Source organism: Condylura cristata, unplaced genomic scaffold (genome assembly GCF_000260355.1).
Source record: "Condylura cristata isolate star-nosed mole 26May11 unplaced genomic scaffold, ConCri1.0 scaffold00031, whole genome shotgun sequence".
Lineage (NCBI taxonomy): Eukaryota > Metazoa > Chordata > Mammalia > Eulipotyphla > Talpidae > Condylura > Condylura cristata.
Genome location: NW_004567132.1, coordinates 17,179,737 through 17,200,942, shown reverse-complemented (window position 1 = coordinate 17,200,942; position 21,206 = coordinate 17,179,737). Strand labels below are relative to the sequence as shown.

Below are 21,206 nucleotides of genomic sequence, written 5' to 3'. Positions count from 1 at the left end.
CCTGCTTTCCTGCATTCCCTTTCTTCTCAAGATCAGAGCTTTGCAGAATAGATAGTTCCTACACTAACAATCTAATTCCTTATCTAAGGATTGAGCCAGCTAGATAACTTTTTTTTATCAGTCTATGTTGGGCATAATTCAATTAATTGGAAAGGCAATATTTACTTTTCCTCCGCTGTTATATAGGATTTCTGTTAGCTGCCTTATTTCTGTGTGTGAATGCTAGGCTTGGGGTAGACATACCTGGATTTAAGAGGCAGGCTTGGCCCCAAATGCTGGCAGGACCCAGTGCATCTGGAATGTATGTGGTGCTCCTTAGCAGATGCAGTAGTCACAAGACACAATGAAACCAAAAGGAGATGATAAAAACACAGGACAGGTTCCCAAAAAGAGAGTAAAACTCCCTCCTCTGCTTCTTGATAAAAAGCCCTATTTACTACAGGATGTGACAGGGAGCATCAAGTGTGACTGGTTGCTGCCTCTAGCTGGGTACCTGGGGGGGAGGAGAGGATAATGGCACACACACTCAGAAGCAGAGGCCAGTGAGGAACAGTTCAGGGAAGGTGAATGAAAATGAGCTAGATTTAGGACATGCTAATTTTGAGATTCCTGTGGGACATCTAAGGGAAGATGTCTGAAGAGCTATGGGTGTGTGGTCTATAGTTCCAGGTAGTGTGGGAGGCATCAAAAAGTGTGGAGACAGAAAACCACAGAATATGTGGTTCTGAGAGATATGAAAGACATCCGAACACAGTGGAAACAGAATCCTCAGGGCTGGGTGAGAGCATACTTACTTAGAATGCGAGAGGAGAGGATCTTGGGTGGGAGTCTATGGAACCCCAATATTTAAGGAATGAACAGAAGATAAAAACCTTTTAAGGAAGAGGAGGAACTGCCACTGTTAATAGGCTAATGATAACATTATTCTTCAAATACTTGCAATTTTCCAAATTTGAACAGTGCTAATAGAGACACTGAAATCTTTTTTCTTTTTTTTCATTTAAGGTCAATATGGATAAATGTCACCTTTGAAGACAAGATATGTGAGTCCTTTTCCTAAACACCAACAAATACAAGAAAAGTTGTTCGACCTCACTAATAGAAATGCAAATCAAAATATGTATTCAACTGGACTTCGAAGGAGGTTTACTATTTGTGTTTATTAACTATAATACTTGGGACTCACAAGGGTACAATAACAGACCCTGTTGTTACTGTTTGTGGGACTAACTAGAGAGTAAATCCATCAAGCACTATAAAAGCTTTATACCTTTTAGTCTAGCAACACCACTTTTTGGACTAATTCATGCAACTGATTAGATTCATGTAAAGGATTTATGTAAAAGGATTTCTTTATAAAAGCAATTATTTATAAAAGCAATAATTTATTTTAAAATTTAAATGCAAAATTTATGGGAATCGTTAAATTGTGCTGCATACATATGATAAAAGTATATGCATCACTAAAAATAACAATTTGAATAATTAAACCACTCCTATGATGAGAAAATGCTCAGTATATAATACTAAGTAAATACACATGATAATTTAAATGTACATAAATACATACATAGACACACAAAGTAAAACATTACTAAAAAAAAATAGAGGATACCTGGTGATAATAAAAATAAAAATAACTTTTTACTTTCTTTATTCATGTCTATATTTTCTAAATTTTCTACAATGCACATTATAATTTTATAATTTAAACTAAGTACTTTGCTATTATAGTCTAATAATATTTTAATATTATTAAAGCTGTTTTTTATTTCAAAATATCTCTATGAAACATAGAGACATAATTTTTAAGAGATCTTAACGGAATCTTGGCTCTAGTTCTTACACTATTTTCTATATTGACATGTCTAAAACAGAAGGGAACAAGATATAATGAATCAACATTGAAAATTCCAATTGAATACTGACTCTTACCTATAAGGTAAGAGTGTTCAGATGAAGCTTTATATTGACAATGACTGGAATATGCAACTGAGACAGAGAGCCAGAGCACAATGTTAAATGTCTAGACCTAAACATTCTAAACCATTAGAAAGTAAATTCAGATCACCTCAACCAATTGTCTGATGAAGGCAAGTCTGAATTTCATTATTTGAAATAAAAATTTTTTAAAAAACCTTGTGTTTTTGAAAATATTCTTTGCCATACATTGATTTTACTTATGAAATCTGTCTTAAACTACATTCAAATATGAATCCGCTTGCCTTCTGGAATTCAAAGAAACTACACATAAAAGATCAAATGTACCTAGAGATTTGAAGTTTGAAACAAAAACTGTTAATCATCTTGGACTGTTACAATGGAGAAGTCATTGTAGAATCAAGGGGCATTCACAACTGCTAAATCTTTCTTAATGATCCCAACCACTGGCTCAGAGTTTTGCCAAAGATGCTTGGCAAAAAGTCAAGAAAAACAAGCTATTGACTAAACTGTTTTATTTAAACATGTATAAATATAAGCAAGGTCTCATCCATTTCAACTATGAATGAAAGATCAAAATGACTGCTCACGTATTATATTTACTAAGTGATTATATTAATTTTCAAAAGCTTTTATGCTATATTATTACTTTCCAGAAAAGGCAAGTCATTCACCTTATGACTAAGAGTGATTTGTTTTGTATAGCTTTTGAGACTTTTCAAAAAAAGCCATGCCAAAAACTTTTCACGGTTTGAGCTTTATCCCAACTTTTGCTTTCCATAAAATATTACCCAAAAGCACCAGTAAAAACTAATTTTATAATAAAATTCACAGTAAAAGTTAATGAAGAAAGAAAAAAACATGATGAATGATGCTAAGTCAACTGATCACTGGATGGAAAAAATTTACTTAGATCTCCCTTTCATGCCATTTGCCAAATAAGCTCCAAATAAATCAAGAATTAAGTGTTTAGAAAAAATGTTTGAGAACTTTTTTTATCTGCTTTCTAAGTGAAGGTTTTAAAAATAAAAATACAAAGAAAAATACCAATAGGTACACTAACATCCTACCCGAAAACTGATCAAAGAACATAAGCAGAGGATTTGCCAAAGAAGAAATAAAAATAAATAATAAACATAACAAATGTTCAACCTCACTAATATTCAAAGAAATACAAATTAAAACAGGTGTCATTTTAGCCTCAAATTAGCATTTTTTAATGACTATATTCTGGTAAAATTTGTGTAAGGAAAGAAAATATTTACTGATGATTTAGGGTGTAAATTGGGACACCCTTCCTGAAAACACAATTAACAGGTATTACGCTAGAAAATATTCACACCCTTTGATGTTTTTAATAGTAATGCATTTCCAGGAATCTTAAGGAGGCAATAATATGAGGACAAAAATTGATGCACAAAAATGTTTATCACAGCATTGACTTGGAAATAAATGCATATAGATGATTTGCAACTATTTAAAATTATGGTATGTTCACAAGTGAGTGGCATAGCACCACTAAAAATTCTTTTTACAAGGAACTTTAAAAATATAAAAATACCAGAGACATTCTGTGGGGGCGGAGTGGGGAATGGGATCAAAAACGGGTGGGGGGGGAAGGGAGGGAAATGCACGGGACTATGGTGGTGGCACAAGGGTGATTTGGTGATGGGAAACCCGCGGGGATTACAATCGAGATGGAAAAAAAAATGATGTAAAAATAAACTTTGTAATAAAAAAATAAATAAATAAATAAAAATAAATAAATAAATAAATAATTTAAAAGGCAAAAAATAAAAATATAGAAATACCTGTGATATAAAGCTACAAAACAAAACTCAGACATATTCATGTAGCATGACATCTAAAAGTTTTATAATATAGGCATTCAAAGTTTCTATTAAACATTATAATTTCTATTAACTTGCTTAGTATGCACATCATGAAAAAAATAACTGAATTCTCACTTGAGAAGGAAGGGTGGGGAGGAGGGAGGTGACTACACTTTGGGCTATGTAGCACGTGAACAATTCACTTTGCAGCTGCCAAAGAATTAAACGGTCCTTTTCCAGGAAAAGTTAAGACATAATTCCTAAAGATTCCCACAGTTAGGCAACTGCAGATAGTCAAAGGAAGCAATGGCAGAAGTGTGTTTAGTTGTCACAACTGACTTCTCTGAATAATAAAGGGCTGGAAAGTGAAATAATTGCGCATGGACTGTAGATAATTCTGTACACACATATAATGTCCTAAAATCTGAGCAACAGTATTCTAAGTAGGGATACCCTAGAATTTTGCTAGACATGGCTGCCCCTAGACATATGAGGCCACATCCTTTTAAAATAAATTAAATATAATTTTAAATCTTTCCTTCACCTTCACTAGTCAATTTCAAGGGCACAACAGCCACATGAAGCTAGTGGCCACTGTACTGAATTGCCTAGACACAGAATACTTCTATCATCACACTACGTTCTTTCAGACAGTGCTGTTCTACGAGATTTCTTATGTTCTTCATACTTTTCCCAAATCGATTACAATATGCATTGTAGTACATTTCTCTTATAAACAGAAAAAAAAAAACAGTATTACAAGAAAAGAAAATGAAGTTAACAAAGTAAACACACATTCTCTGGATAGAACCCAGAGAAATAATGGCCTCTGGCTAAAAGCAGAAAATCGCAGGTACTCTGGGAAGAATAGATAAGACTAGAAAGAGACATGGGAATAACAGACATTCCAAGGAAAGGAAAGAAAGGGCACAGAAATTCCAACAGCAGGGTGGAAAGGAGGCAATTACAGCAAGAAGTCAGATTCTTGCCTCTCCCTACTCACCAGCCATTATAGCTGCTGACCGCTGAGCTGGATCAAAAGGACATTTCCCCCGGCCACTCTCAAGTCTTTCAACCTGCTGGAAACTGGACACATCCTATAGACCAGAAGGGTTTAGGGATCATAGGGAGGTTCATAATGAAAATTACAAAGATGGTCAGAGAAAGGAAACGCCCAATTCCCATTCATTCCCATATCCCTGTCACCATCCCCATATTCCCAGTCATCTATTTCTGATCCCTCCACCCAATTTCCATCTCTGCCATCCTTCTTATAATCAGTTGATTCCTGTTCCCTCCATTCCTCTAGTACCCACCCCCACAAACACACAGGTCTTGTGAAAGGAACACCACGGATGGTCCTAGAAGACACCAAGAGGCAGGCAGATCTTTCCTCTGAAAAGCTGCCAAATTGTAGGATTTGCAACTGGCTGGAGAAAATGCTCTGAGGACAAGGAGAACCAGGGAAGCAGCTGGCCTCCTGAGGGATGGAGCCTTTAGAAAGTGTTTTTAAAAAAAAAGTGCTTGCTGATATCAGACCATCTGAAGCCCTGGATCTAGAAAAAGGACAACTTTCCCCTCCTCCTACACCAAGGATGAAAGACAGTAGCAGGGCGTGGACTCACAGGAGGGAGGAAGGGAATCTACAAAATCAATGAGAATGACCTAAAGCTCAGGTCCAAATTTAAGAATTGGTAAGTGCTTAATTTGCCCAGAGGCTTCAGCGGGACCAACCTGGGTAGAGGGTGAGGATGGGAGGGGTTATAAGCATCCACCAGAGTCAGTCAGAAGCTTCCTTAGCTGAACATCCGGCACTAAAAAATCTTCAAGATAACACCTACAAATGGAATTCAGGGATAGCATCCCTGACTGTGGCTGGTTGGGAATCAGATTTATGGCACAGAAGTGCCAGGCATGATATCTTTAGTTTAAAAAATAGAGTGGACAGATGGTAGCTGAAGTAGCAATGCAGGTATATATTCCGAGTGAAAGCATAACACTAGCCCATTCTGACTATCGATTTGCTATAGTTGGCTAATAGGTTTTATTTTCCTAAGAGAGCCTTGAAGGCCTGTTGAAATTAGATGTGATCTGGGTTCCCCAAAAAGGAAATACTGGGTTGAGAGACTCCTCGATAGAGAACACAACAGAGGCACAAGCACATCCCAGGCTGAGGAGAAAATGATAGTTCAGGGAGAAGTGACTAAGATGTCTGAGCACTTTGGAGATGGGGGTAATTTGGGGTTGTTGCAAAAGTCATAACACATTTTTTTGCTTGGAAAAACATAGAAAAAGATCATGACTTTGTCAACAATTCCACAGATGTTGCTATGGCCCTTCTTACATCTCACATAAACTACAGTAGTCCCTCCTTTTCTCCACATTGTCAAGTATCACTCCCAATTTGGATGGGGGTGAAATATCTAAAACAGATATTTACTCTACATATCCACCCCCGGATTAATTCCTAGACCACCATTTGCTGAACTGGGTATATTTTTGAGTAAAAGAATGACAAAGTGAGCCACTGGTTCTTGGAATACAAGCTTTGTAGCCAAATTTCTTATTCTCCAGTAATTATCAAAGTGAACTTTTTTTTTTTTTAGCCAAACCTGGACCATCTATTATTCATAGAAAACAAATTGTTTTCCCAACTTTATGCCTGAAACTACACCCTTACATTTCACTGAGAACTAAACGAAGGCTTTTCTGAGAACTCATTGTCTTTAATCACTATGCAGCATTTGATATTTTTTGACTCACTCCCCTCCTTGAAATATTCTACATCTTGACTCTGTTGATACTTTACCCTTCTGGAGCCCTTCTGCCAAATATAATTGTTGTTTCTCTGTATCCTCAGTTTCTCTTCTCCTTTCTAGCCCCTAACTGTGTATCCTAACGATCTATCTATCCTTAGTCCTTTTTACATATACATCTCATTCTAACATTTTCAGCCAACCTATGCAAATCATCCCCCAAACTCTCCAAGTCTGGTATTTGCACTTAACTGCTGAATATCCTCAGAGATGGCCAATCAATCCCTTAAAACATGTGAAAAGTAGTTCTTAGTCTCCCCCAAATGGCATCATCATGTTATCCAGGTTTACATCCCTTGAGCCAGTGATCTTCTTACTAACTAGATAGGGTTTGACTAGAGTATGGTCAAAGTGATATTTTGTCAGGATTGGAAAGGGACAAGAGTGCTCCACTAACTCTATACCTGAGATTTTCTATCTCTATAAGCTCCTTCATTATGTCACCTTAACGTCAGTCTCCAGTCTCTCGTCATCAGTTGTAGATAAGGCAATCTCCCAGGCTGAAACTCAAAGCTAGATAGGAAGGCTACCAGTGAGTTCTGGGGTTAGAATCTATTCTCTGGTCTTTTCCAGGAAAAGGATGAGCCATATGAAGGACCATTACCAGATGGCAAGGAAATAGATATGGTCACTGCTATATGAAACTGTTTAAATGTCCCAAGAAACTAAAGCCAGGTAAGGTCTACTGGACTGCAGACTGGAATAGAGAAACCTGGAATTTTAATCTTGCTCTGCTCTGCTAGCTATATAACTTCCTAAACTTATGTTTAGGAAACTTCCTAAACTTATGTTCCCTTGCCTATGAAATGGAAATAAATAATATGTAAACACCGTGATATGGTGATAAGATGTAAGTTCAAGCCTGAATAAAGAAGTATCTGGCACCAAGCCTAAGACAGTAAAGCCACAGTTAAATGGAAGTGCTGTTGTTTGCTGTGATAGGTTTTTTTTTAACATTTTTCTTGTTTTTTGTTTGTTTCTCTCAACAAGTTAAAATTAGTTTCTGGAAAAAAAATTAGTTTCTACCAATACACAATAAGCTGCCATTCAAAGGCTATACTTTATATTATGCGAACTTGTAGGTCCAGTGCTTGAACTTCCTTCTATAAGAACCTTCATTTTTCTGAGCAATAAACTCTGGACAAGTTGTTGTGACTGCATCTAGTTTGTCAAAACAGATACACATTGCCTCAAAGTCATCAGTTTGGGACATGAGAGGTTCAGCACTAAGGATGAGGCCAAAACTTGCCCAAATTGAGTGAATGCAGGTTAAGACAAGTAACGCTGGAAGAGAGCATTCAGGAAGTCTACAAAGCAGTCTAAGGGTTGGGATACTTGGTCTTTGCGGGCTATATTATCCTACAAACAAGTCTTTGCCATAAGATGGTCCTTCATTTCAGGAACCTACTAGATAAGAGGGTTCAGAGAAAAAATTAAAAATTTGTGGGGATGCAGGACACAGACCCCTTTGCTCTAGGTTGCTGATATCTCTCAAGAGTAGACAAGGGTCCAACCACACCAATTCCAAAAGATATGGCCAGAATATTTTCTGTCCAGATGCTTATCTAACAACCATTAGGTTCCCATCTCAATGAGTCAAGGAAGAACACAAGGTCCTGGGAGACTAACTGGGAGTGAGGATACTGTCTAAAAGCTATGGGTCTGGTATGCATAGCATGAGTTCACTATGCCTGTGCAAACTGGAAAAGGACCAGCGTGGCAATGACACTTCCATAGATTCTTTGCGGATTTACTGAAAACTGTAGGTAAACTAAACGCTCGACATTATCTGATGGGACACAGAAATTTTTAACAGCACCCTAAACTGGGAAACCTTCCCAGGATGAGAATGATCCACACCCTAGTAGAGAATTAACCACCCATATTATGAAACTATCCATAGAAAATAAGCCCAACTCACCCTAAAGCAAGCCAGAGGGACTGACTTAGAGAATCAAGCATTTAACAATTACAGAATTCTAAAGCAGAGATATAAGCTTGGTTTTTAACGAAGAGGGATTAGCAGATTGTAGGAGGATGTAACAGTTAAAGAGCAGGTCAAGAAATCGAGCTATCTCATTCTGCTTCTTGCTCTGTGGAGCAGAAAATGGAAGTCACTGAATACAAAGGTCATGTGAGGCTTTCAGCTCACCCTAGGGCCTAATCATGGTGTGTGCTACCAGAAGACCAGTGACTGACTAGATAAACTAATGAGAAAAACTGAGGGTTCAAACACATTGAGACATTTCCTGAGAGGTCACCAAACTCAGTGACTTTTGTGCTCATGACTACCCTAGATGCAACTAGGGGTGTACAGGCCCCAAGGCTGTCTGGGTGTGAAGGTGGAGATACCCAGCACTGTAGCAGGAAGGATCAGGACTCAGAAGTAAATGTGGTTGAGGATGCCTACCTTGAGGAGCCGGGAGGTGGGGCGAGTGGCTAGTACATTAGTGGACAGTGACCTCAGAAGCCATGAGAGCAGAAGATCACAGCCCACAAAGAATGAGGTGAGCAGAAGTGGGAGGAGGCGGTGAGAGACAGTCAAATGCCACAGGAGGAAGCAACAGGCATGGACTCAGTTAACTAAGAAATGGGCCCAAACTGCCTAGACTAAGCACTTATAGGGAAAGGGGAACATGAGTCATAGTGTCTAAAGTTTCCCCTGGATTTACCCTTTCCCCAGCCCAGACAGCATCCACAAATTTCTTCACAGTCCTACTCTCTCTTTCTACTCTTTGTATACCACAACTGCTACAGTTTCCCTTCCCTTCCCTACACTCTTTCAGTGGCAAAGGCTCCATGCAGTGAGGACATCCCTTACCCCTATGCTCATCATGCACAAGGTCGCCATAAGCATGCCCTTCATCACACTCACTCAAAGAAGATCCTTCCCATTCCCCACCCCGTCACTCACAATAACCCCGCACTTCGGGTCAAAAGCGAAGGTGCCACAAGTGAGGAGATGAGAGGCGTTGGCAATGATGAGAATCTGGACAAAATTGTGACATTCACCCTGGGGATCAGAGATGGTTAAAGAGAATCAGAAGTAGCAGGTACAAGGAAAAGCTAAGTTTGTGTCAGGGTCCAATGCAGCTCTAGGAGCAGAGATGGCGGGAGCTGGCACAGGGTTAGAGTCCCTGTCTGGGTCCTCTGGGGCAACAGCTCTGCAGGGGACTGAGAAAGGGCAGGGCCAAGGTGTCAACTGACACTCAGGTCAGGACCAGGGGTTATACCTACCTCCTTCTTGCCTTTCTTCCTACAGTTCTCTCTGTGGGCCTCGGGTACCATCCAGTCAATCTAAGAGAGGAAGAGTGACCATTTCCCCCAGTTTCTCCCCAAACTCTTTCCAAGTGAGAGTAGGTGAGACAGTTATTTAACCTCCATTAATCTGAGGACTTCAGAGACACCTCCCACCAAGAGTCTTATTTTTCAAACTATAGGTTTGAAATGTGAGTAATGAAATCACAACCAATATTATTTTTAGTGAAATACAATATAAGATAATGTGTCATATAGAGAAGGATAGATATTGTTTCAAAAGAGTTTTCTTTCATATACTTTGTGTACTAGATCAAAATGTACCATTTATTTCTAAGGAGTGGTCAAAAAAGTTTGAAAGCTATTGACTTTAGAGTAATGTGATTCTAATGACTCCTCTGTCCACAGACACTTGAAACCTTGTCAGTTAGGCTTCTCCCCATCATTATAAGTCTTTTCACAGCTTCCCCAGTCACCACAACCCTCCACTGTCTACACTCAGTTGAGACAATGTGATTTGGAGATCTCCCCTTATTTACTTTCAAGACTACTCCCCAACTATCACACCACCATTACATCTTTAGTTATTATGAGCACTCCCCCTCCCCCTATCCTCCCTACCACATCCCCATAAAACTGAATCTAATCACATGCGCTGGAGTCCAGGATCTTCCCCACTCTCATCTCTCACCCTTCGGGGTCTCTCCCCTGTGAAGGGTAGAGATAAAGCGAAGATGGTGTCCCGGGCGCCGACATAAAGTGTGTGGGAAGCAGGATCCACAAGGAGAACCGAGTAATTGTATGTCTGCGGGACCGTGAACCGGGTGAGATAGGAGTCAGCCTCTGGCAGGAAGAGAGGGTGAGAGTGGAGTGATATCAGTCATCACCTCATAAGGGCTGGGTCCATGAAGATGAAGCCAAAGGGTACAATTTTTGTTTTCTTCCAAGTACCACTTATTTAACAGCACTCAAGGGAACAAAGACTGGACAGCCAGCCACCTAACTTCCCCACGGACAGATAACTGATGTCAGGATAGTTAGTATATAATCCAGCCAATATGATTTTTCTACAAAAACAGAGCACTTTATTAAATAGCAGCATAAATATTAAGTATCTGTGTTCTATTCATAGCATCATACATAATTTGAAAATATCAATAAAAGATATAAGTACATTCCTTTCCAGATGTCCTTCTTTTAAAGTGACTACTTAATAGTCACTTCTCTTCATCTAGAAGAATATTTCACCCTTTCTCCAACACATTTAGGAGGCTATGCCCTCTGTCCCTACCACCCTTGACCTCCCCCATTCCACCCAAAGAGATAGAATACAGTGGACAAGAGTATATGCTTTGAAAATGGAAAATGTGACTCTTTCACTTACCAGCTGTATGATCTTGTGTAAGTTACTTGCCCTCTCTGAGTATTACCTTCCTCATCTGTAAACACCAGCATCCAGTGTTGTTGGGAGAATTATGTAAGGTAACAGATACCAAAGCACCCAACACGTATTACATGTTTCACAAATGGTTCCCTTCTTCCTTCCTTAGGTGTATGTTCTGTTTTGGCCAAATCTCAACTTAATATCAGCATTTCAAACTTACTCATTTAACAATTATAACAAGTAAGTTAATGTGCATTTATTTTCTTAGCTCTAGGAACCCTCAACCTGCACCAACAGAGTTCTGTCCTACCTGCTTTCTCTGCTCAGCTAGCCTCAAGGCTGACAGAATGGTCACCAGGCATTCATTTCTAGATATGCCAATATGGAGCACCACCTACCTCATCCTCCTACAACCATACTTAAGTCTGTGCTGTATCCACCCACTCTCTCATGCCTCGGATCTTCCTTCACACGCCGATGTCTGCTTCACTTTACCAACTAGACCTTTATAGTTTCCTGGTTGTCAACACTGCTCTACATCCCCAATTCTGTGTTGTGGCTCTTGTTCCAGCACAAAATGAACCCCCAGGCTCTGACCACAACTAGGCTTAACTGTCCCGTGAACACGGAGTGGCAGGAGTCATCTGGGCAAGTCATGGGAACCAAGTCGCAAGGCCCGAATCAGGAAGGTGAGGGACATTCTTCTTAATTCTAGCATCCCTATGTGTCACTGGTGTGAAGTTCAAACTCTTAATTACTATTATCCAGTTGTGGGGTTTACCAACAGGTTGTGTGCTGGGCTTCACAGGTCCTGTCTGCCCAAATTTCTAACATTCAATGCCCACTGAGAAGAAAATAAAGTCCAAGGCCACGCTCATGTCCACCTAAACCCTCAGCAGAAGACATTAAAGTGTGAATTACTCCAGTGATCACGTTTAACCTTGTGGCATCCCTGGCTTTTTCCACGGCTTTTAAAGGGACCCTTATCTCCCTCCTTCAAAAATCATTTAAACAAAACAAATCAATTCACCAAATGGTTTCAATATTGAATGTAGGGAATGTGCAGTGATGAGCAGGGACGTTGAAGAAAAGATGAAGGGTGAATGTCAGAGATGTGAGGCCTGAGAAGTGGTTTAGGGAGATTAGGGTTGTGAGGAGGGCCAAAGGCTTGCACTGGGGTTGAACTGGTAGAAAGGGAATGAATTTGAAAGGTGGGCAGGTGGAAATGCCGAACTGGTAATCAAAAGGATGAGTGATGGAGCAGAATGAGAAGAGGGGTGTGGAAGTAGAGTGGACATGGAGGTGGCATGACGAACACAGTTGTACGTACAGGGACAGGGAAAGGGAACTCCCAAATGGACGTCTGGGGCAACCCGTTCCCTCCTCGGGCCTCAGTGCTCAAGTCTGCAAGACGCGAGGCTTAACTGTCCCACGGTTCGGCGAACACGGAGCCGCAGGAGTCATCTGGGCGAGTCATGGGAACCAAGTCGCGAGGCCCGAATCAGGAAGGTAAGGGAGCAGCCCCGAAAGGGGGTCCCGCATAGGGGTCCCCGCGACGCACTGAGGGGTCCCAGGGTGCTTCTGCGGGGTTTGGGAAGGCCGGTGGGTACCGGCACCTGCCGGCGGGCCCGGGGCGCGACAAGAAGGGCCGAGGCGAGGGCGCCCACGCCTTACCGGAGATAGGGAGCGAGGTCCTGGGCACCGAGCGGGGGACGCGGCCGTACACCGGGCCGGTCAGCAACCCCAGCAGCAGCAAAGAGAAGGGCCAGGCCGGGGGCGGCCCGGGGCTCGGGCGGGGCCGGGAGGCAGCGACCGGCATCTCTGGCTCCGCCTGGCCGCGGGGTACCGGTATACCAGCAGCCTCTGCTCTGGGCCGCCGCGCCGCAGGCGTCGGCCCCATTCGGATCTCCTCCGCCGGGCTCCGCCTGAGGCTGCAGGAGCGAACACAACTCAGCTCCTCCCGTTCAAGAAAAGACGATGATTGGATTGATTTCCTCCTCCAGCCAATCGGGGGCGAGTGGAGGCGAGGCTAGCGAGAAGAAAAGCCCAACCCAGGTAGAGAAGGAATCTTCCCAGGTGTAAGTGGGAATTCTACTTCTGTAATGGACTGGAGGTGTCACTTCAGCACCTCCAGTGATTAATCTACCTTAATAGGGAAAATATGTGGGTGAGTGAGTGCAACCACAAAATTTCTCGAAAATATTATTTTTGGAAGCATTAAAGAGGCCACCCTTTGTGCCGAACACAAAGCAAAACACACACACAAAAGACAGTTATACAAAAATATATAAGTTCATAGTATAATAAAACAGATATGTAAGCAAATACATAATTGCGTTACAGAGTCATTCATGACTGCTATAATAGTGTGCAATAAGTACTTAAGTCAAATAGATTTTTCCTGAACAAATGAAAACATTTTCACAAAACTGATATTTGAACTGTCACTTGAAGTTTTCAAGATGAGTAGGCGTTTGAGGGTGAGGGGCAAAGTCTGCAATGGACATGTCCACACATGTACTCTACAGACAAGACAAAGCACCTGGACAAAACTTACTCTCTCCCTCATCTCAACTCCTGCTTCATTAAGAACTTACTCCTGCAATTTACAACCTTGCAAGTAATTCTTGCTTTCTTCTCTTTCATCCTCTTGTTACACTAGTTATCAAGGCTGTATAACAATTACAACAAACTAACATAACAATCTACATAATTAACATCAATTATTTACATTCAATCCCAAAAAAATGGACAGACGAGCTAAACAGACATTTCTCCAAAGACATACAGATGACCAATAGGTGCATGGGGAAAAATACTCATCATCACATATTATTAGGGAAATAAAAATCAAAACAACAATGAGCTACCATGTCACACCTGTAAGAATGGTCCATATCAAAAAGATCAGACAAAACAAATATTAACAAAGATCTGGAGAGAAAGTCACCTCTGGATCTACACTGTTGACAGAATTTATACTGGCCTAGCACCTATGGAAAACAGAATGGAGGTTTCTCAAAATGTTAAAGATAACTCTACCATATGATCCAGCAATACCACTCATAGGTATCTACCCAAAGAATGTAAAAATAATAATTCAAAGTAATTTATCCCTGTAATCATTGCAGCACTATTTACAATAGCCAGGATGTGGAAACAACCTAAATGCCCATAGAAGTAGGCATAGAATTAGATTAGAAAAATGTGGTACATAGATACAGTGGAATACTATTCAGTTATTTTTTTTAATAGCTCTTAACATTTGTGGAGTGGGGATAATGCTAAGCAAAATAAGTCAGAAGGAGAAAGATAAATACCAGTGGTTTTACTTATATATGGAATATAAAGAAACAAAACAAAGGATTGGAGGAACCCAAACCAGTAATAAACCCTAAAAAACTGACTGTGGAATCCAGGCTACAAAGGAAGGGTGGGTGGAGAATACAGTAGGGGAGGAGTCACAATTGACTGTGGTGGAGGTCTATGTGTGCCATGGCAGTGGTTGTGGTGTGACAACATGCATCTTAGAAGTTATGATTCTATGCCTCTGAATTACATATAAACTTGTAAACAAGTGTTATCTTAATTTTAAAAGTAAATATATATTATTTTTCAGTTTCCCTGTGTCAAGAAGTCAAGAGTAGCTTAGCTCAGTGGCTGGGTCCCAGTCTCCTATGGTTACTGTCAAGGCACCTAATGGGGCTGAGTGATATGAAAGCTTGTATGGGGCTAGAGGATCCACTTCCAGGATGGGTTACTTCCACACCTATCAAACTGATGCTGACTGTTGGCAGTAAGTGTCAGTTCCTCTCCATAGAGACTTCTCTGTGGAGCTGCTTATATCCTCACAAAATGCACTTGGCTTCCTCAGAACAAGTGATCCAAAAGAGCAAGGTGAAAACCACAATGTATTTCATGACCTAGCCTCAAAAGTAACATTTCAGCATTCTGCCATAGTCTATTGATCACCCAGGCCAATCTTGATGCACCAAGATAAGGGACTATACATGGTAGAAAATGAGGATTTCAGGAGACCTTCTTGGAGATTGGCTACCGCATCCACAAAAAAAAGGTCTGTCTCCAATCTCTGACCCTTTCAGATTGCCATCAATGTAGTCTTTCTATAGTAACAATTTGGGTGTGTTCATTCAATAGTTAATTGAGACTAACAATATGTTAAGTATTTTGTTAAGTAACAGAGATAAGATGGATAAGATGATTAAAACATGGTCCCTAATTTTTCCAGAAGAAAAAGTAGACTTAAGAAATTAGAATATCAAATCTTCTCTCCAAATTTTTATAACACATCAGCCTCAGCACAATAGGACCCTCCTCTGAGTTTCTTCCTAGTTACTTCTCAGTAATCTAGCCTCGGCCTTGCTCCATCTTTAAACTGGTTTGTCTTTTATTCTTTTTTAGTCTTCCCCCTTCACAAAAAAAGGTCTCTTTCAAATATTTAACAACAACGCACAGTAAGTTTATTTTACATTCCAACCTAAGCACACTTAAGTACAAACATTCATAATGCACTAGTATAGTAAAACTTGCACAATGTCTACTTACACTATATTTAACTTTAAATCTGGAGCTAAATACAATTTATATCAATTATTTTGTTTTTTATTCTACTTGATTTTTTCAATGATGATTGCAGCCCACAAAATTGATTTTCTGTCTATTAATAGGTTGAGATCCCCTCATGGAGAAAATTCACTGCTGGAATATTTGGGCCGGGGCGGGGTGGGGGGTGGGGAGGCAGGGTAGCTAACGGAAGTGTCAGAGTTAGCATAATTTTATGTAAGAGTCAAAGAAGAGCTGTTCCCTGGGCTCTAGGGCCTTGGAGAGCAGCGTCCTGAGGGGGAGCCTGCAGTGAGCGACCCGCCCCCGCCCCTGCCGCCGGCCTGAAGGGGGCGCTTTTGCGGCAAGGCGCGCGCGAAGAGCCGGACACTGCCAGGTAATGTGGTCTTTGCTTTCCCAAACAAAAGGGTATCACACTCGCTTCTCCAAGAGAATGATTTTGAGGACAGCCCCAAAACTCCGGCCAGCGTCTCACAAGGTGGACCCGGGCGCTGGGGGCCCCTCAGGCAGGTCTTGGCACCTCTGACTGACACCCAGAAACCCCGGTCTGTCCTAGGCTTTCCTTCTCACACAGGTCTGCGCCGGCCTTTGGCTGAGGAGAGCAGACGCGTCTCCTCAGCAGGCTTTCAGTCAGGTACAGTAGGCGCCACACCGAGGGAGGTCCCGAGGTGCTTGGGGGCTCACAAATGTGTCACATCTTGTAAAGTTAGCGGGAAAGAAAAACACAGTCAACCTTTAGGGTCCAAGAAAATTTTTTTATTTTCTTTTTTACCTGAGGGGGGAAAAATGAGTTTTAGGATACACGAAAGAATATTAAATTCATTCACCTTTTTTTTTTTTTTTTTTTGGATGAGGAAGGGATGGAGCCCAACAAGGCAAAAGTGCTGAGGAGTCGCCAAAGTATTAATGCCGCCCGCGCGAGGGTGACTAGTCACACTCACAGTGTCCTCAGGCTATGAAAGCCTGGCGTGGGCGCTTTTATGAGGGCGGTTAAGGGACCTAACCGGTTAAACTAGACCTGAAGGGTAAGAAGCGGGAGCCACAGCCAGAGGCCAGTGTATTTGGGACTTGAAGGGAGCCCCAAGGGCAGGAAGATGTGGGCGTGAGGATGGAAAACCGGTCAGAAGATACTTAGGGAACTTGGGCGCCTGGTAAGGGGTTTGGATTGTGTTCCAAATGTAATTGCAAGCCATTGAAGTAAGGAAGTAACTTGATGGCTTTGGTGATTCAAGTCCCAGTTCTAGGGTTAACAAGTTTGCAGCAGGAAACCCGTAAGTGGGTGTTCTTGACAAAATAGAGAGTACAGAGTCAAAAATTGTCATTTTAGTATTATGTCCAGATGCATCCGATATATTAGTTGGTCGTGTTTGAGGATGTAGGGAAGGGAGCTGCCTCTTACCTTATTTAAAGTACAGTCTTGGAATTGCACACAAGTGTGGGATCTAAAAATATGCAAGCTGAAACCATTCAAAATGAGCGGGGGTTAGGGGGGTGTGGGAATCGCATTTGTTCTGACCTCTCAGAATTGTCAAAACGGTAAGACATGTTGATTGTAGGTCTATAGGGAAATGAAAAATACTGAAACTAATATCTATTTAGCACATTGTAATTTAAAACTTTAGAAACATCGAGATTTAGTTTTATTTCTTTGTAAAAAGCATATCAATCATTAAAATAAAAAGAAATTCTCAAAAAAAAAAGCATATCAAGAGTAGTTTGAACGGTGCTTGTGTTTGTCTTCTGGTATAATTTATGATGGAGCAAGCATCCTTTCAAAGTCTTACAATTTGTTATACTCCTGATCTGAGCTTTGATCAGCTTCCAGCGTTTTATCCTTCATGCTTTTAATTTTGTAAAAGAGCTCCTAGAGTTCCTTTAATGTGAATTTCTTTCGCTAGGGACACTTTTTCTCGAACGTCCTCAGACTTTTTGTCACAGCCACTTTTCCTTACTTGCCTTCACCAAGTTCTTCTGACTGCTCCTCTAGAGTCTATCAAATAGTGTCACTGTCAACATTCTCAGTCAGCTGTGACTCCTAAGATTCAAATTTCATTTCCAGCATGACCTTTCTTTGCCACACTTACATCTTTGTTGGCCAATTTCCTCTTTTTAATATCCATTTTTGGAAAATGTCCATGTTTATCAGCGGAATATACAACTGCCTATTTGCTATCTGTGCTTATACAAAAAGATCTGCAGCACCCACCGACAAATTTTGGGAGAAAAAAATTACATAATCACAGATCATGATGTGCCTCTTATTTATGTAGTGGTTTGTGGAATGAAGAGCTAGCTGTGACTTGTACTTTATGTTATTACTCACAGCATTCCACACTAACTAAAATTTGAACTATGTGATGGAGGAACTATGGCTAATTAACTAGTAATTGAAATTCATAAATTGAAACCAGACAAAGTTAAAATTGCCTGTACTCTAAGAGGACAAGAGTTTTTCAGATGTGAGAGGATGGGCAGAGAGGAAGAGTTTGTTTTTATTAAATAAGTCCTCTGAGAGCCTGTTCATCACTGTGAATCTATAGTCTCAAATTGGGCTTTCCATTGAACCCATGCTTTTAATTTAAAATTAAAGTTAAAAGATATTTAAGATATGTACTTTCTTGGTAAATGTAATAGTTGTTGATCTGGATTGCTCGTTCAAGATTACTTTCAAGAAATTAGTACATTCATTCATTCATTCATTCATTCAGCTCTAGAATGTAGTTGGAGCTCAGTAAAAAGTTGTTGAACAAATGCTGACTTCCACTATGCAAAAAGGGAAGTTTGAAGGGAAATAACTTTACAGATTCACTTTGAGAAACACATTTATCTTGAATCATTTTTGAATATCCTAAATTCCAAAATGTTTCTGAAAATTACCATAATTTTCTCACAGAGAAGAAAAATCAAAGCTTTTATTATCCCTGTATTCTTTACTTAAAAACAATTGTATGGAATCATTTCAGTTCCCAAAGGACTTGTTTCTTTTACTTAAAACATATTCTTTGTTATGTTTATCCCAATGTTTTTTAAAATATTTTCTTGCTAAATGTACACTTAGAAAAAATTTCATAAAATATGAACATATACTTTGATGATTGTAACGTGAATGCCCATGTAGTCACATAAATAGGTCATTAAATAGAATTAAAAGGTCATAAATAAAAAGGTCGTTAAACAGAAGAAAGCCCTGTTTCCTCCCTTCTATTTATTGCCCTCTTTTGTTCCTGGAGAAAATCATTACCTTAATTTTTTTTAATAATCATTTCCTTATTTTTCCTTAGTGTTTTTTACCAATGTATGCACATCCCTAAACAATGTAGTTTATTTTTGTTTTTCAAATCCATGCAGATAAAATCATACTGTACATATGATTTTGTCTTGCTTCTTTTCTTCAATATTATGTTTCTTAAAGTTATCTATGTTGTTGAATGTAATTGTAATTCATGCATCTTCATTGCTGTACATGTGAATATACCAAAATTTATTCACCTAGTGTTGATTACATCTGTATTGTTTGTAATTAGGGGAATTATAGACAGTTATGAATAGTCTTTTTGATGCTATAATCTCATTTTGTAACCTGGTACATGTCACTATTCAGAGATTATATGCATGTGAACAAAAAATCTAAAAGAATCCAAAGAATTTATCTGTGCAGCAAAGTTGTAAATACAAAATCAGTATGCAAAAATCAACTTTATTTCTTACATTAGCAACAAACTAAAAATGAAACTATAAAAGTGTCTTATAAATTGGCATTAAAAAATAACATCTCAAAAAATATCTCTAAGAATAAAACTCAACAGAAGATGAAGAGAGCTTTTGGAAAAATTCTAAAACTGTAAAATCTTATATTTTCTATACAGACAATCCTGTAATCTACAGTAACAGCTGTATTCTTCCATTATAGTGCTTTTTTTTTTTTTAGAAAAATTGTCTTTATTGCTGTTATCACTGCCATGCTATAAAGAAGTGATGATAGCCGATTACTTGTATTAGATGGAAAGCTTTCAACAAACATATCACTATTAGGAATGATGTTTGCTCTAGACATATTTTGTCAAATTATTCCTTTCATCTTCCTACTTTACCAAGATTCTTTATCTTGCAAAAACATTACTTTTAACAAGACTTTTTCTATAGCTATTGAGATGGCCATAATATTTTTCACATCTAATTTTGTCACTGATAACCTAATGTCATAACTCATGTTCTTGAGATAAACTCAAGTTAGTCATGATGTGTTATTCTTTTTAATATTGCTACTTTTCAATGTGTTTATATTTTGTTGAAAATTTTCACATATAAGTTGATATATGAGATTGTCCTATATATTTTTTATAATATTCTTATCTGGTTCTTGTGTCAAAGTTTAAGCTAATGTCATAAAATTAATTAAGCATTATTCTCTCTCTCTCATTCTCTGAAAGAATTTAAGGTTAAAATTTTTGATTTTTAGCTTTTGATTAAACTCATCAATAGATGGTCCTGACTACCAATTAAATTTCTTGAATGGTTATAAATTATTTAGGTTATTTTTTTTCTTTTTGATTTACTTGTGGTTAGATAGTCCTAGATTTTTCTAGGAATTTGTCCTTTTATCAAACTGGACAGAAAGTTGTTTATTAAATCCTTGTATAACCCTGTCCATGTTTGAGTATTTTAATGATACCCCTTGTCATGACTGATATAGCTCTATATTTTCATGTGTTTCTCTTTTCCTGATTTGAGCCCCGAGAATAAGTGTAAATAAGCAGTAAAGAAAGAAGTCAAGGGTGTTAGAGGCAGAGAAAGTAGCATGAGTAAATGTATGATAAAGGTAAATAGCTTATTTGGTTTTATGTCAGTGAAAAGCCTGCAAGTAAGGCTAAAGGTGAAGTCAAGAGAGGTCTTGAAGAGAGTTTAAATTTACTTTATAAGTGATGAGGACAACTAAAAGGAAAATGTGCTCATAGCTCTGTTTTAAAATCCTTAAATGAAATTATCATGTATACTTAATGAACCCTGTGCTAACATGGATGGATTTGTCAAGAGATTCTCCTCCCTTGAGAAGCTCACATTTTAGTGGGAAAGACAGTAAGAAATAAATGACAATATAGTAAAATAAATGCTGATAAATATATAAAGTTTCTGAAGGTAGATATCTTACTATGAGATTGAAATTTGACTTTTGTGTAATTTTGTTCCACTCAACAGCCATAAGAATGCTCAGCCTTAATGAGAAATAAACATCTAGATCTGTTAGGAAATGTTCACTTGGGATAGCCTAGACAAAATAGAGTTAGTGCCTAATCTGACTTGCTGAATTTAGTTTCTAGATCTATGGTCATTGTTTCAAAAGATCATATAATCCAGTATGAAACCTAGTGATTGATCTTTTCTTCCCTACAGGTA

The 21,206-nt window shown here is 39.2% G+C and overlaps 1 protein-coding gene across 2 annotated transcripts in view; it reads right to left on the bottom strand.

Moving 5' to 3' along the window:
* Positions 1-13,187, bottom strand: part of SEMA4F (sema domain, immunoglobulin domain (Ig), transmembrane domain (TM) and short cytoplasmic domain, (semaphorin) 4F) — a 22,216-nt gene extending 9,029 nt beyond the window's left edge. The window contains exons 1-5 of one of the 2 annotated variants that reach the window (XM_004691572.2): positions 12,906-13,187; positions 10,539-10,690; positions 9,827-9,886; positions 9,504-9,602; positions 4,777-4,870 (exon numbers count right to left, since the gene is read on the bottom strand). In XM_004691572.2, coding sequence (XP_004691629.1) covers positions 4,777-4,870; positions 9,504-9,602; positions 9,827-9,886; positions 10,539-10,690; positions 12,906-13,131 — 631 coding nt within the window. In that variant the 5' untranslated portion in view covers positions 13,132-13,187. The remainder of the gene's footprint in view (positions 1-4,776; positions 4,871-9,503; positions 9,603-9,826; positions 9,887-10,538; positions 10,691-12,905) is intronic. The other variant, XM_012731552.1, reaches the window with a different exon arrangement.
* Between the last annotated feature and the right edge of the window lie 8,019 nt (positions 13,188-21,206).